Genomic DNA, 15351 nt, shown 5'->3' with positions numbered 1-15351 from the left:
GTGGAAGGGCACGCATGCGCAGATGGTGGAGTTTACTTCCGGGTTGAAAACTCGCGAAATAGCCCTTTCGTGATACTTGAGGACGCGAAACTCGAGGGTTCACTGTACAGTGTATTGGCATTCATGAACTAGTTGACAGAAATACACTGTCACAGGAACTTGTATTTTCTTATAAAGTTCTGAGAGGTGAATTAGTAACTCTTCTCAGGACTTGTTTTAAAGAACAGATTGATGCAAAGGTGATGTCTTTGTCTGAATGTATTCTGCTCCGTAACTTGGTATATTGATATCTTTTGAAGATATTTTATTTATGTTTGATTTGATCTATATAATTAAATGACTTAACTTAATTGTCAAATTGCTTTTATTGTTAGGCTTCCAAATTAGTGACTACAGTACTTCACTATATTTTCCTTTGCCATGCAGTTGAATTTTTGCTCCATTACTCATAGAATTGAATTTTTTTTCCTTTCCGGTATTTTGCAGAATTTCAACATCAAACTACCCAGAAATAAACATTAGTTAAATAAATCATAAATACGGACATGGTGACCAAATCTTGTATTAATGTGCATCTTTTAATCATTTTCTTTAGCTTTCATACTGCTTCCTTTAGGCTGTCTGCCATGGCCTAGATATTTTTTCCTGCTTAGTCATTATAAGTATACAGTATATTCAAAGTTGGAAATTTTGTTCCTATGCATCATTATAAACTAACTTTTATCGAACCAGATTTTCAATTTAATTGCCTGATGTTCATACACAAGTTTTAATCTCATGTAACTTGACCATATGATTTGTCAGTCTTAACTTCAGATAATTTATAATCTGAAACAAAGGCCTAAAAAGGATCTTTAGAGGATGTTCTCCACTGGCTTTTGGTATATGATTTTAAAAACTGATCATTTAATATACTGTTTCCCATTTTAAAAACCATACATTTATTTGCTATTATCTCATAGTTACTGAATTTATTCATAAGCCTTTAATGAAATATTTTGCCATTTTTTAAAAAAATCTTCAAATATATAATGTCTCCCATATTGACCCTTCCAGATATTTTTGAACACTTCCAAATAAGTTTAAACATCAGTGATGATGAAACTGATGCTTCTGCCTCAACAAACATTTTGTTCTTAATAATCATTTTTTTCTGTGAAACAAGATAAGGTAATAAATTAGGGGAAAAAATATTCTTTCTCAATCTCTGCTCAGCTGGCCTTTTCCATTTCTGCAAAGGCCACCAACAGAACCAGCTCCTACATTGGGGAGATCAGTGGCAATAAAGTGGTGGGCGTAACTGGAAAATTAAAGTCCCACTTCTTTTTAATGTGTGGCCATGCACATTGTAGCCATAATAAAAAAGGCAGAACTTTGATTGCCTATTCACACCCTCTTTTGGTGCTGTTGTCTTCCCTTTGATTATTCTCCAAATAGAATTCTTCTTTATTGGCTGTGTCAGTTGACACACAAGGAATTTGTCTCGGTGCATATGCTCTCAGTGTACATTAAAAAAAAAGATACATTTGTCAAGAATCATGTGATACAACACAATGATTGTCATAGCGGTCAAATAAGCAATGAAGAAACAATCAATATTAATAAAAATCTTAGGATATATTATATATTAACTATTATATATTAACTAATTTTATAAAATTAGTTATGTTTACACTAATTATGTTTACATAAATAAGAACTGGCACAAATACATTGTTTGTTAAAAAGTTGTAGAATTCTTTACAGCTATCTTTCTCATGTTCCAGCTGCACCTATACAAATCCAGTTTGTTCCTGGGTACAGAGCAGCTTTCTGATCTTTTTTGTCTTGTTATGCATATTAATCTATTTCAGCTCCTCTAATGCTTCCTTTCTTCAATTCTTGCCTTTTTACTGAATGTCACTGATATGAGTCTGTGCCATTATTTACACTTGAATCATACTGTGCTTATCTTTGCCAGATTCCAAATGATGGTATCCACAGACGAGTTCATCCTTGATTACAGTCAAGTACATCCAGTGGTTGACTTAATCCCTTACTGTACACATTGTCCTAACATGACATCACTCTGCAGACTATGCCTGCCTTTTTCACTCTTGTCCAGCACAGCATGATATAACTTTTGCCAGATTGACGTTCTTTTCGTCTTGTTTCTTCTTTTCTTCATCTTTTAGTCCAGCCTTTTTCTGCAACCGATATTCCTCTTTTTCAGCACTACCACTCTCCAAGAACTTATAATGATTCTACTAAACAAGCCAAGAAACTAATAATGATCTACCTCAGCAATATATTTTCTTAACCTAAAATACTTACATTAATCCTGAAAGGAAAAGAAGGAATGGAAGGGAAGGGGGCGAGAAAGGAATATATTATCACTCTAAAGTACTGATTCTCTTTTTATCTCATTTTTGATCCAGATGACTTTTTAATTATTTATAAATTATTTATAATTATAAAAATTATCTCCAAGATATGAACCTGGATATAATGAACCTTTTAATAATATATATAAAAATATTTTATTATATATGTAATATGTTGGAGTGACGTTTTGCAGAAGCTAGCCCACCCAGATAGCCAAATCAGCGAACCAGCCTGTCTCAGACCAGGATATCAGGAACCTTTGTCTTGAAGATAATTGGAGACACATACTGTAGAGTTTCTTAGAAAAATATTTACTTCTTTCGTAGCAAACCTATACTAACTATTTACACTGTAGCCAGGGGTGGGCTACTCCCCAGACGGGGGGGAATTCAGTGGGGTAGCAAAAATGGGGCTCCACCCCAGAGCACCCAATTTGCACTGAAAGATGTTGAAAGAAAATGCAGGGCATCCTGCATAAGCCACGCTCACAGTGTGGTAGTAAAAATTTTGGTAGCCCTACACTAACTGTAACTATATCTCTAGCAGTTACTAAAGAAAGCACTCACAATTCTTTATCTACTATTCTCAGTTATAATATTCAGCTACAAGTCTTCAGCCAACACAAGCCACACTAATTCATAAACCGCTCTAAACCATACTAAGCCACCGTGCCTTCAAGCCAAGCCACAAGCCACACCTATTCAAAGGTGCATTATGTGTATATATATATATATATATATATATATATATATATATATATATATATATATATACACACACACACATAATGTATTCAAAGGTTCAAGTCCCAGTGTGTATGGCTAGCTGATGAGGCCAAAATAAGGTCGAAATAGATCTATCTTAATCTCCCTTAATTTTCAAATTCAGCAAAAAACCATGTCACACACACACACACACACACACACACACACACATATATATACCTTTATCAGCCAATCAGATTACATTACATTATGCATATTCACCATGACTAAGCAGTTTTACATTGTTAAGGTCATTACAATTCTTCTCTCTGCAATTTGGAATATTACATCATATATCAATAGTATTTTAGTGTCTATAGTCTCTTGGATACTTCGGATTGCTAAGAAAAAAAAATCAGGTCTTATTCTATATTTGAAAAAGATCCCTCTCTTTTGATCTAGGAGAGAACATTCTCTATCTTGCTGTCATTATGTTATTTTTTTCCTTTTCAAATGAAAAATAATTTATTTTCTTTATAAGTTGATTTTACATTTAGACCACACCCAATATTATTTCTATTTTTTATATTAATTATGGTTTCTTTTATGTAAAAATAAACAGTCAATTGGATTGGTACAGTCCAATTTGAATGTTTAACAGAAAATCATTTAAAATGATCCAGCAATGTCACATGACTGAAAATAAAAGAGCAAATTAAATTCATTCAGTACACAGTGGAATACAGGTGGCAGGAAATGGATCATAGCTGAGTTCAAGCTTTTGATAAGTGTTAACTTTGGGTGCCTTCGATAGTTCCAAAAAAAATTCACAACACAATTTGCTAGGGACTGAGATTTATATTAATATTAATTTAAGCTTTTTCAGATGTTTTGACAAAAGGAATATTTAAAAAATCATATCCACATGCCTTTTTTCCTTTACAGTTTCATTTAATGCACAGTGTACATTTTTATTGAGAAAATCAATATTATAGTTACTTTGTAATAAGTGCTATATTGAGTTGATGTTAAATTAATATAAAATGGAAAAGAAATACAATTCAGAAAGGTAGTTATTTTAACACATTGTAGCATTACAGGTATTTTTGAATAATTCAGATCATTAATTATAAAAGGTATGGTGTTAACAGCAAAAAATTATCATTTTAATGGGTTTGGGTGCTGTTTTTAGGGATTCCATCCTTATAAACTTCAGTTCTGTTGTATATAAAACATTATGTGTAGTTAATAAATTGGAATTTAGTATTTATGGTCTACATGATGAAGTCTACATTTGGACTGAATTTGAAACTTACACAATTAAAATTGTCATTAATATGACAAATATTGAAAAATAAGCACCTGTTATTTTTGTCCATGTTTTGGCAAGGATATTTATCATTTTATTTCATATTTTGGACAAGCATATCTTCCTGTCAAATTTTGATGAAATTACTTATCATAGTTATTTGGCCTTATAGAGGATGTTAATCCTTCATTGCTTGGTGAAGTTCTGAGCAATGATTCAAACTTATTAAGATTTTCCTGTCATAATAAAACTTATGCAGCTATTGCTGGCAGAGTTATATTGTGTATACTTAGTTTGATTCTGAACCTTGTATGCTGCCAATACTCAAGTATTTGCAAAAGCTTTTTATGTTCTTGGGGAAACCTAATGGATTCCATCTGTGATTCTTCTTCTTTTAAGTATGGAATACAACCTTACAGGATGATTCGAAATAAATTGGGAGACATTGAGGCTTGCACAGCTATATGTGGGAAATTCTGCAGATGTTTTATGAGAGATTCTAAGATTATTATGGCTGATTTAAGTTTCAAAAGCCTGAAAGAAATGAATAAAAACACGAAAGAAGACAATGGAAGAGTAATCAGCAGATTATTATTATTATTATTATTATTATTATTATTATTATTATTATTATTATTATTATTATTATTATTAATTGAATTTGTATGCCGCCCCTCTCCGCAGACTATTCTCTTACGTATTTATCCAAAAGCTTAAGGGCAGTGGGTTAAAACCAAAGGCGGAAGACCAAAGGCTGAAGGAACAAGCATGAGAAAAAGCAGGTGATGATAATCAGACTTTTTAAAATTATATTTTTATTGATTTTTTTCAATATTTACATCTTGATACTTTCAGGTGGGTTAATATCTATATATACTGCTCAAAAAATAAAGGGAACACTCAAATAACACATCCTAGATCTGAATGAATGAAATATTCTCACTGAATACTTTGTTCTGTACAAAGTTGAATGTGCACAACAGCATGTGAAATTGATTGTCAATCAGTGTTACTTCCTAAGTGGACAGTTTGATTTCATAGAAGTTTGATTTACTTGGAGTTATATTTTGTTGTTTAAGTGGTCCCTTTATATATATTTTTTTGAGCAGTGTATTTGCATTCACATTGATATATTATATATTTATACATTTGTACCCATATTTCTTTATAATGTTCCATCTCTTATTATTGATTTGCATTTCTTTTTTGTGACCAATTATACCACTTTTTCCAGGTAGAATAGTAATCTGAGTCCTTTTGATTGTTCAATTCCATAGTTAGTCGGTCCATTTCTGCGCATTAGTATATTTTTAAAATTATCTCCTTGTCGCTAGGTGATGATGATCAGATTTTTATTCTACTGTGTATGTGTGTGTGTGTGTGCATGCGAACTTAAGGCAGTGAACATACCTAATACTCTTGCCTCCCATTTTCCATCTTGTGAGGTGAATTGGGCTGAGAGAGTATGACTGGTCCAATGTTATCCAGCTGTTTTTTCATGCTTAAGGCAAGCTTAGAATTAACAATTTCTTGGTTTCTGGGCCAGTTTACCATTACAGTGATCCCTCTATTATCGCGAGGGTTCCGTTCCAAGACCCCTCGCGATAATCGATTTTTCGGGATGTAGGGTTGCGGAAGTAAAAACACCATCTGCGCATGCGCGCCCTTTTTTTCTCTGGCTGCACATGCGTAGATGGTGGAGTTTGCGTTCCCCGCCGCCCACGCAAAGGGGAAATCCGATTCGGCTCCTCGCTGCTGCTGCGCTACCGAGCAGATCAGCTGCTGGGCGGCCGAAGGAACCTTCCCTGGGTCTTCCTGGCCGCCCACGCAAAGGGGAAACCCCGGCTCCTCGCTGATGCCCGCCGCTCGCCCGCCCGCCAGCAAGAGGGGGAAGACCCAGGGAAGGTTCCTTCGGCCGCCCAGCAGCTGATCTGCTCGGCGCAGCAGCAGCGAGCAGACGAAGATCGGGGTTTCCCAGCCGCCCACGCAAAGGCTCCTCGCTGATGCCCCCGCTCGCCCGCCCGCCGCCCGCCAGCAAGAGGGGGAGAGATAGAGAAAGAGAGAGAAGGAAAGAAAGAGATGAGAGAGGGAGGAAGACAGTGTGAGAGAGGAAGAAGCAAGATAGAGAAAGAGAGAGAGAAAGAAAGATGAGGAAGGAAGAGAGTGATGTCATCGGGTGGAAAAATCGCGATATAGCGTTTCACAAAGATCGAGATCGCGAAACTCGAGGGATCACTGTATACCAAACTGATTCTCTTGCTTACTATGGTGTGTCTGATTAACTGACATGTAGGATTCCATCACTCCCTGTTTTGTTTGTTGAGAAGTTTAACTTCTAAATGCTCAATGGCTTGGGGCCATTCAGCGTTATACTCTGCTCCGACCAGCTGCTATGAATGTACGAAGAATGAATGTTTATTTTTAGGATTTTATATTGTATTTTATAATTGCATTTTATTATTGTGTTTATCCTTGTAAATCTCCCTGAGTCCGCTTGGAGAAGGGCGGCCTATAAATCTAATTAATAAATAACTAATTAATAAATGAAATGTAGGAAGTGTCCATCAGCAACTCCCTAGTCCAGACTGTAATATTTATGAGGGTTTTGATTTCTGTCTTGATCCTATCTTTTATAAAACAATAGCTGCTGTTTGTTCAATATGATTTACTGTATAATAAATTAGAGTAGAAGTGCAGTTTCTGTTTTCAGTCTGCATCCATTATAATAGGCAAGAGAAGAATTCCAATAAACTGCTTTAGACTTTTTAAAATACTACAGTTCATTAGAAAGAAGCTTTTATATGTCAAAAAGAGCTTTCTTACACTGAGAAAATATCTTATCTCTTTTCTTTTCATTTGTTCTTATTCATGTCCAATATTTCCCAATCTTCTCCACACACACACACACCAAACCCCCAACCAATGAAGTCTGTTTTTTCAAATAAAATTGTGGTTGTGATTATAGTATTCAAAATTATTATTATCAGGTTTAAGCAAATTATTATGATTAAGCAAAAACAAGAGAAATTTCTTTATCCTTGTTTACATTAGTGCAATTTATTTATTTATTATTATTTATTAAATTTATATTGCTAGCAACTCAAGGTGGCTTATTTGAACAAAATATAGGAACTGTAAAAATGGGAGAAGAGTTAATTTTATTGTAAAATAATATCTCTATTACAATCCTTTTTCTTTAAAGTCTTAAAATAGTAACATTTTCCACCAAAACTTCCATCCATTTTCCCCACTTTGAGAGCCTCTACTAATAGAACTTTCAGAGTTGCAAAAGAAGCATGATATGGAAGAGGTTGGGATGTGGCAGAAGTTGGAAACATTCTAACCAAGGGTGAAATCCAGCAGGTTCTGACAGGTTCTGGAGAACCAGTAGCAGAAATTTTGAATAGCAAATACCATCTCTGGCTGGCCCCAAAGTGGGAATGGAGATTTTTCAGTGTCCTTCCCCTGCCATGCCTGCCAAGTTACTCCCACAGAACTGATAGGGAAAAATTTTGAATTTCACCCTTGATTCTAACACTTATAAAAATATTAAATCTGTACTCTAGACTTAACATAAGATTTTGAGAATTTTTAGACTATTATTGTTTTCTAGGTTTTAAAGTTCTAAATTCTAAATGAAAGGATACGTGAAATTTTATTTTTTTAATCTAAAGAGGTCTTTATTCTAAAATATTACTGTAAAACAAGCCATGAAATAACTGTTTCAACATAGATGCAGATGGAGAAGGTATAATAATCCTTTCTAAATAATCTTTTAAACCTCCAATTAAATACTAGTAGATGCTTATACTTTTCATGTTTTCCATATTAGATAATGCTTTTATCAATGTTCTGAGGTACCAGGAAACTAGACGATAAGACGGATGGATTCCTTACACCATAATTTATGTATTGTATATTTTCCCAAGAAATAGTATTAATGTTGCATGATTAATTATTCAGGTTTTTCTTATATAACTCACCACTTTCCTCAGTGACCAGTCTACATGTACCTCCTGGGATTGGGCTATGAATGTAACTGCTAAAGTTGCAATATATTTTTCATTTAGATTTGCATGTTCTCATAGTGGAATGGATGATGTCTGAGGCACCTGTTACTAAACCTTTTTCTTAGGCAAAAGAGTTATGCAAGCCTGAAATGAAAAGCTGAAGTTGAAATATCAATGACACTCTGTAGTGCAGTGAAGGAAGCCAAGAGTTGGCTTCTGTGTTGTGCTTGAGAGTTACCCAAAACAGCATACAAAATAATTTGTCAGCTAATTAAAAAAAACTGTCTTGTTTATTCATCAGAACTGTGGACTGTCATTGTTTGGGAGCAGACTCCAACTAATTACATGCCAGCCAACAGCTGATTCTCTCCCAGAAGGAAGCATTGCCTAATAAAGATCATAGATGCCAACCACTAAATACACAAAGTTCTAAAGATGAGCAATTCAATCGCTAACTGTCTGGTTTTTCTCAATAAAGCTAGTGATGGACAAATTTGGGTAGAACTCTGCTATTCCCACCTGAAAGTCAGTCTTTGTTTCTTACTTGTCCTATGTTGAGATATGGATATGAAATATGATTATTTTGTGCAATTAGGAGAGATGACTAGCCTTTCTATTACCATCATCATTCTTTTTAAAAATGCCTGTAATGATTAAAGCACATTGGCACGGATTTTTTTTAATTCTACAGCGACTGCAAATAAGATTATAGACGTGTCATTATTTATTCCTTGAAAGTCGTTTCAATCCATTTGACAATGATTATTCTGTGTGGTACTAGAATGCAGGGTAAACATTCATTCTCATTATCTTCAAAACAAATGTTGGTAAATGCTTGGTTTTGTATGTGTTATCTTAATTAAACAGTGATAGCATTATAAAATGAAAATTCTACCAATAATTCAATTGCCACCATATATATTAAACACTTTTTAAAAGCTAGTGTGGAATTCTAAATGTCTTTTTTTATGTCAAAAATAAGCAAGCTAAATATAATATTTATTTAAATACTTTCTAAGGGAAAATCACAATAATGCATTTGAATAAATTATAGCTTATTTTATGAACAACTCTTTTTTTAAAAAATGCACTTAGTGTACTTTTTCTGTATATTTTTAGAATAATTTAAAAGAGAAATGTGGTTCTGAAGAAATTGGTGCTTTTCAGGAACATTCATATTTATATTTCTAGGAACTTCTGCAAAGCCATGAATTGTAATGATAGGTTTGGATCCTAAGTAGATAGAAGATATTCATGGATCTTTGAAAAGATCTTACATATGCTTTTTATTTTATAAGTGCTAGTTCCTCTGATATGTCTTCAGTTACATGGAATGTGTTGTGTCATTAGGCTACATACATGGATAATACTATCCCTGTGACCTTATTAGACTAGGGGCAACAGCAGAAACTTGGAGACAAAATATTAACATAATAATAATAATAATAATAATAATAATAATAATAACAACAACAACAACAACAACAACATGGGCGAATCTGGGAAGCCCCACAATGGCTCTTGCAACCGCATTCTGCACGATCTGAAGTTTCTGAACACTTTTCAAAGGTAGCCCCATGTAGAGAGTGTTGCAGTAATCGAACCTCGAGGTGATGAGGGAATGAGCGACTGTGCGTTGCAGTAATCGAACCTCGAGGTGATGAGGGAATGAGCGACTGTGCGTTGCAGTAATCGAACCTCGAGGTGATGAGGGCATGAGCGACTGTGAGCAATGACTCCCTGTCCAAATAGGGTCGCAACTGGAGCACCAGGTGAACCTGGGCAAACGCCCTCCTCGCCACAGCCAAAAGATGGTGTTCCATTGTTAGCTGTGGAGTTATGAAGATATGTGTGCCATTTAAAATCTTTGTGCGAGCTTCATTTTCCAGAGTGAACTAATGTCTTTTACCCATATATTGTCTATAAATTTATGGGAAGATCTGATCTTTAAATACTCCTATCATATATTCCTATACTCTGTCTGATGGGACCTGCAACATGCCTCTTCTGCTGGCACAAGTGGTATGGGCCAATCCCAATGAGGTGAGACAGTCTCTTAAGTAACCTGGACTTAAAGAGCTTTAATTGCATCCGGAAGCAGAGTGATAATGAACCCAATGTGTGGAGCAGTGGTGTTACAGGGGCCATGCTTGGGGCTCCCAAAACTAACTGCGCTGCTGCCCTCTGCATCATCTGTAGCTTTTTGAATGCTCTTCAAAGATAGCCCCATATAGAGTGCATTACAATAGTCCAGTCATGAGATGACTAGAAACTGAGTGACTAAGTGCAGGGAATCCAGGAAAGGCCACAAATGGTGCACAATACAAAGTTGTGCAAAGACTCTTAATCACGACTGTCACCTGTTCCTCGAAAAGGAGCCACAAGTTCAGGGGAATAGCCAGGTTGCGGACCAAGTTTTTCTGAGGCAGTACCATCCCATCCAGAGTCAAAGATGGAAAAGTCCCAGATCCCATAGCCTCAAGTACCCAAAGCTATTTGGTCTTACTACGGTTCAGTTGAAGCCTGTTGTTTCCCATCCATGCCCCCAAAGATTCCAGGCACCATGCAAGGGCAGCATTACTTGAGTCACCAAGTGTAGAAATATAGAGTTGGGTGTCATCAGCATACAGTATATAACTCAACTCATGGTGATGGATGATCTTACCCACGGATTTCTTATAGATGTTGAAAAGGAGTAGAGAATGTACCAAGCCTTGTGGCACACCACAGAGTAGCAGCTTGATGGCTGGACTTCTCACTCTACCAATACTGACTGAGAACTTCTACAGGAAAGTATTCAAACCAGCGCATAAATGTGCTACCAATCCCCATCCCCTATTAAAGTTAATAAGGATAAGTTTACATAGATTTTACATCTAAAATTGAATATGGCATACATAAGCAATTTTAAGATACATTAAATAATATACTTAAAGTATCTATTTTATGGTTAATAATACTGAGGTCTCTGCAATACTGAATTGTTACTTATTCAATTTTTGAATATAAAAACGTTCTTTTAAACACCCAAATCTCTAATATGTCTTCATAATAATATTTAAAAAATAAATTTTACTGTTTATAGGAAGATGAAATTATTTCACCCTACATGTTTGCATTAATCTATAGAGATATGATCAGCAGTGCTTGTGAATTTTATATTTGAAATTTGCTTATATTCACTGAAATGGAAATATATGTTATGCTATCCTTGTAACGTTTAACTTGTTTTTTTAAAAAAAACAGTGACTAGAAAAATATGGAGAAGAAAGTGAGGCAGCTGTGTCCTGTTTCTGATCCAGACACAACATACTTTCTGCAAATAGCTTGGTGCAAAGATCTGGGTATGGGTTTTGATCTTATACTAAGTGATGGCCAATCGGCGTGGATTGGAAGAGGTATAATATTTTTTTTTTGAAGTATAATATGATAAATTACTGTATGACTTACTAACATTGATAAATTAATGGGTTCCTCACTCCCCCTTTTCTATTAATATTTTATTGACCACCACCACCCAAGTTGAAGTTTTCCTTATCCTCACAATTATTTTTTAATTGATAAAATTGTATTTTGTTCCCTGAAGAGACTCTAGAGCTGATTCTGAGTATGACAGAAACTATGGAAGCAAATTTTCCCTTTTCTGCCTCATTGCAGGTACTTATTCTGGTTGGAAAGAGTGAAACCGATCTATCTAAAATTGGGTTCCAAAGACTGTATAAAATCAGTAGAGATTATAGATTATTCTAAAATCTATATTTTATAGATTGCTAATTTAACATCCAAATTATATTCTTCTGTCAAGTTGTGTAAATATCTAATTTCATATTACACTATAAATATTACAATATTACATATTATAAAACTTCAGTGAATTTTTATTCAACCATCTTTGAACAGATCAGAGATTGATCCTGGACAGTATTCTGTATCTACAGTCTCTATCCAAATATTGATAGAAGCCCCAGTCACAATTAAAAATACATTGATAGCTTTCTTTATGTTCTTTAGTGATTGGTATTTAGAGATCGTCTGACAGAGGTGGGTTCGGACTGGTTCATCTGAACCAGTAGCAAACTGCTGGAGATGTCACAATGATGTCACGGAACTGGTCTGTGGGCGCCACAATCTTTTAAAAAAATTAATAATTATTTTTTGGGGGAATTTTTTTCCGAGGTTATTTTCTTGTGCACATGTACAGAAACCGAACACATTGCCGTCTTGTTTTTGGCCTTGGGAGGGGGCATTTTTATTTTTTTTTGGCATTGTACATGCTTACATGCATGAAGCATGTGTGCGCCCATGAGGCTTGCCCGTGCAGTGTGGGAGGAAGCAAACTGGTAGCGAATTGTCCTCTGATTATTGTACTGGAGATACTTTGCACCTTCATTACTGGTAACTATGATAGTGTTTCTTCCATAATGATCTTTTGAAGTTGGTAACCATTTCTACATATAACTATATACAGTAATACCTCGTCTTACGAACCTAATTGGTTCCGGAAGAAGGTTTGTAAGGCAAAAAGTTTGTAACACAAAACAGTGTTTCCCATTGGAAACAATGTAAAAGCGATTAATGAGTGCAAGGGGGAAAAAAATCCCAAAATGGCGCTCCGCTGGGCGACGCTGCCCGGCTGTCACCTTTTAAAACAGCCGGGGGGCTTCTCGGCGTTCTCTTGAACCCGAACCCGGAATTTCGGTTTCGGGTTCCGGAGGCCGCCGAGAAGCGCCCGGCTGTTTCAGAAGGTTACAGCCAGGTGGCGGTGCCCAGTGGAGTGCCATTTTTGCGATCGCCGTCGTCGTTTTCGGCTGATCTGGAGGCTGGAAAGGAGGTGGGGAATCCCAATAGGGAATTCCATGGGCGGAGCTTTGACGTCACAAAGACGTCCTTCCTGCAGACCACGGTTCGGGTTCAGGAGGACACCAAGAAGCCCCCCGGCTGTATTAAAAGGTGACAGCCGGGCGGCGGTGCCCAGCGTAGCGCCATTTTGAGATCTGCGGTGGGTTCGTAAGGCGAAAAACATTCGTAAGAAGAGGCAAAAAATTTCTGAACCCCGGGTTCGTATCTCAAAGTGTTCGTATCGCGAGGGGTTCGTATCACGAGGTACCATTGTATTATAAAATAGACTACTTCAATTGTCTTGCATTTTAAATGTCTTTTAAAATATAACCACAGGGCTGTGATCTGTAAAATGTTTGCTCAATTTTAAAAATATGGTATAAGAGGTTCCTTGTTAGGAAGACCTCTTGCATTTTCACTATCTTAAAGAAAATCTAAAACATGTAATATTTTTGTTATACTTTTAGAAAATTGGATTTCAAATAAATTGAAATGTGTTTCAAATCTGTCTATTTATACCTCAACAAACTATTTCTTTGAATTATTGCATTTTAGTGTCTGAAGAAGAGATTTCTAGAGAGGCTGCTGAAATGGAAATGAAACAAGAAAAATATGTAGAAGAACTTAAAAAAGTACTGTTGTTTGACCAAGAATTCTCCGATGCATACCGTTTTGATATTTCTAAAAAAGAAATAAATGGAGAATCAATTCATTTCTCATATGAAAAGAATTTGAAAGATGTTACTGTAAGTATTGCTTTGTTGCATTTATTTATTTATTTATCCATTTTTATGTCATAAAATCAACATCAAATCTTCAGGAATGATGGATGTTTAGACCTTTGTTTTAACTTTAGGAATTATAAATTCTGGTATAGTACAGAATTATTAGCCTAATAATTTGTTTTTAAATATGAGTAAGAAATATTGTGCTTATGAGAATCTTTTTTTAAATTTTATAGTCAGAATAAAAATTATGCTGACTTTTCAGTTCCAAACTTTTGCAAAGCAGGATTCATTGTTAAGAATGAATCTATATGTACAACCATAGATATATAAACAGATGCATGTGTGTGTGTTCACACACACACACACACACACACACACACTGCTGTGATTTGAAACAATATTAAATTTGTTTCAATATACACAAATATTTATTTATGTATATTACAGGATATATTTATTTATCTCCTATATTTATACTCTGCCAAATCTCTAAAGTATTTTAGACAAACTTACAGTGGTCAAGAACTACTATACCAGTCCTATTGACCCAGTGCCTAACTTTACCCAATGAAGTTTCAAGTCCATCAATACCAAGAATTTGGGAGGGGGATCCATACCAATGTACATTGTTGACATGTCTACTTTTTGTCTACCTTTTTCCATCAAGGGACCATGAAAATCATACTACATAGAACATGATCAATATCATTGATCAGTATCACTTTATTAAATCTCTATCGTGTGCATTTATGTAGATCTCTTGTTAAATATGCTCTCCAGTTTACCACCACAATTGAGATCAGAATTTCCATGTCTAAACAAGATGGTTGTTAAGTGAATCATGTCTAATTTTACAAGTTTCTTTGCTATGGTTTTTAAGCAAATACGGTGGTATCTCTACTTAAGAACTTAATTCGTTCTGTGACCAGGTTCTTAAGTAGAAAAGTTTGTAAGTAGAAGCAATTTTTCCCATAGGAATCAATGTAAAAGCAAATAATGCATGCAAACCCATTAGGAAAGTTAGTGCATATGTATTAAGAATTAAAAGAACAATAGGGAAAACAACAAAGTGAATTACAGAATTCTAAAAGACCTATCAAATAGCAGGTTCAAAACCAACTTGCCCCAGGCAAGAACAAACTTTGCAGAAACACATTACTGTAAAGCGATAACCTTCTACAAAAAGGATGCAATCTTTAATAGTAGCTTGATGCTCTTATGTACATGAGAAGAATAAAAGCAATAAAAAGAAACAGCAGATTTAAACGAAGTAAATGGTGTGCTCTACTTTTTTAAACTAAACAATGCCATCTTTTGGGACTTAGGAAGATTGTCTTTTGAGACTGTCTTTTGGAACAGCATCACTCCAGACATCTATAAAGTTCTTATATTGGTGA

At 35.2% G+C, this 15351-nt stretch overlaps 1 protein-coding gene across 6 annotated transcripts in view; it reads left to right on the top strand.

Annotated features, from left to right (window-relative positions):
- The window catches only part of XRCC4 (X-ray repair cross complementing 4), a 99943-nt gene that overhangs the window by 3221 nt on the left and 81371 nt on the right, over positions 1–15351 (top strand). For 2 of the 6 annotated variants that reach the window (XM_070743072.1, XM_070743070.1), the window contains exons 2-4: positions 5062–5159; positions 11634–11785; positions 13782–13972. In XM_070743072.1, the coding sequence (XP_070599173.1) occupies positions 11647–11785; positions 13782–13972 (330 nt within the window). In that variant the 5' untranslated portion in view covers positions 5062–5159; positions 11634–11646. Of the gene's footprint in view, positions 1–5061; positions 5160–8688; positions 8913–11633; positions 11786–13781; positions 13973–15351 lie in introns of those variants that run through there. The other 4 variants (XM_070743073.1, XM_070743074.1, XM_070743071.1 and 1 more) reach the window with 3 other exon arrangements.

Source organism: Erythrolamprus reginae, chromosome 2, assembly GCF_031021105.1.
Source record: "Erythrolamprus reginae isolate rEryReg1 chromosome 2, rEryReg1.hap1, whole genome shotgun sequence".
NCBI classification, from domain to species: domain Eukaryota; kingdom Metazoa; phylum Chordata; class Lepidosauria; order Squamata; family Dipsadidae; genus Erythrolamprus; species Erythrolamprus reginae.
Note: the sequence above shows the minus strand (reverse complement) of the source record. Positions and strands in the feature narration are given on the sequence as shown.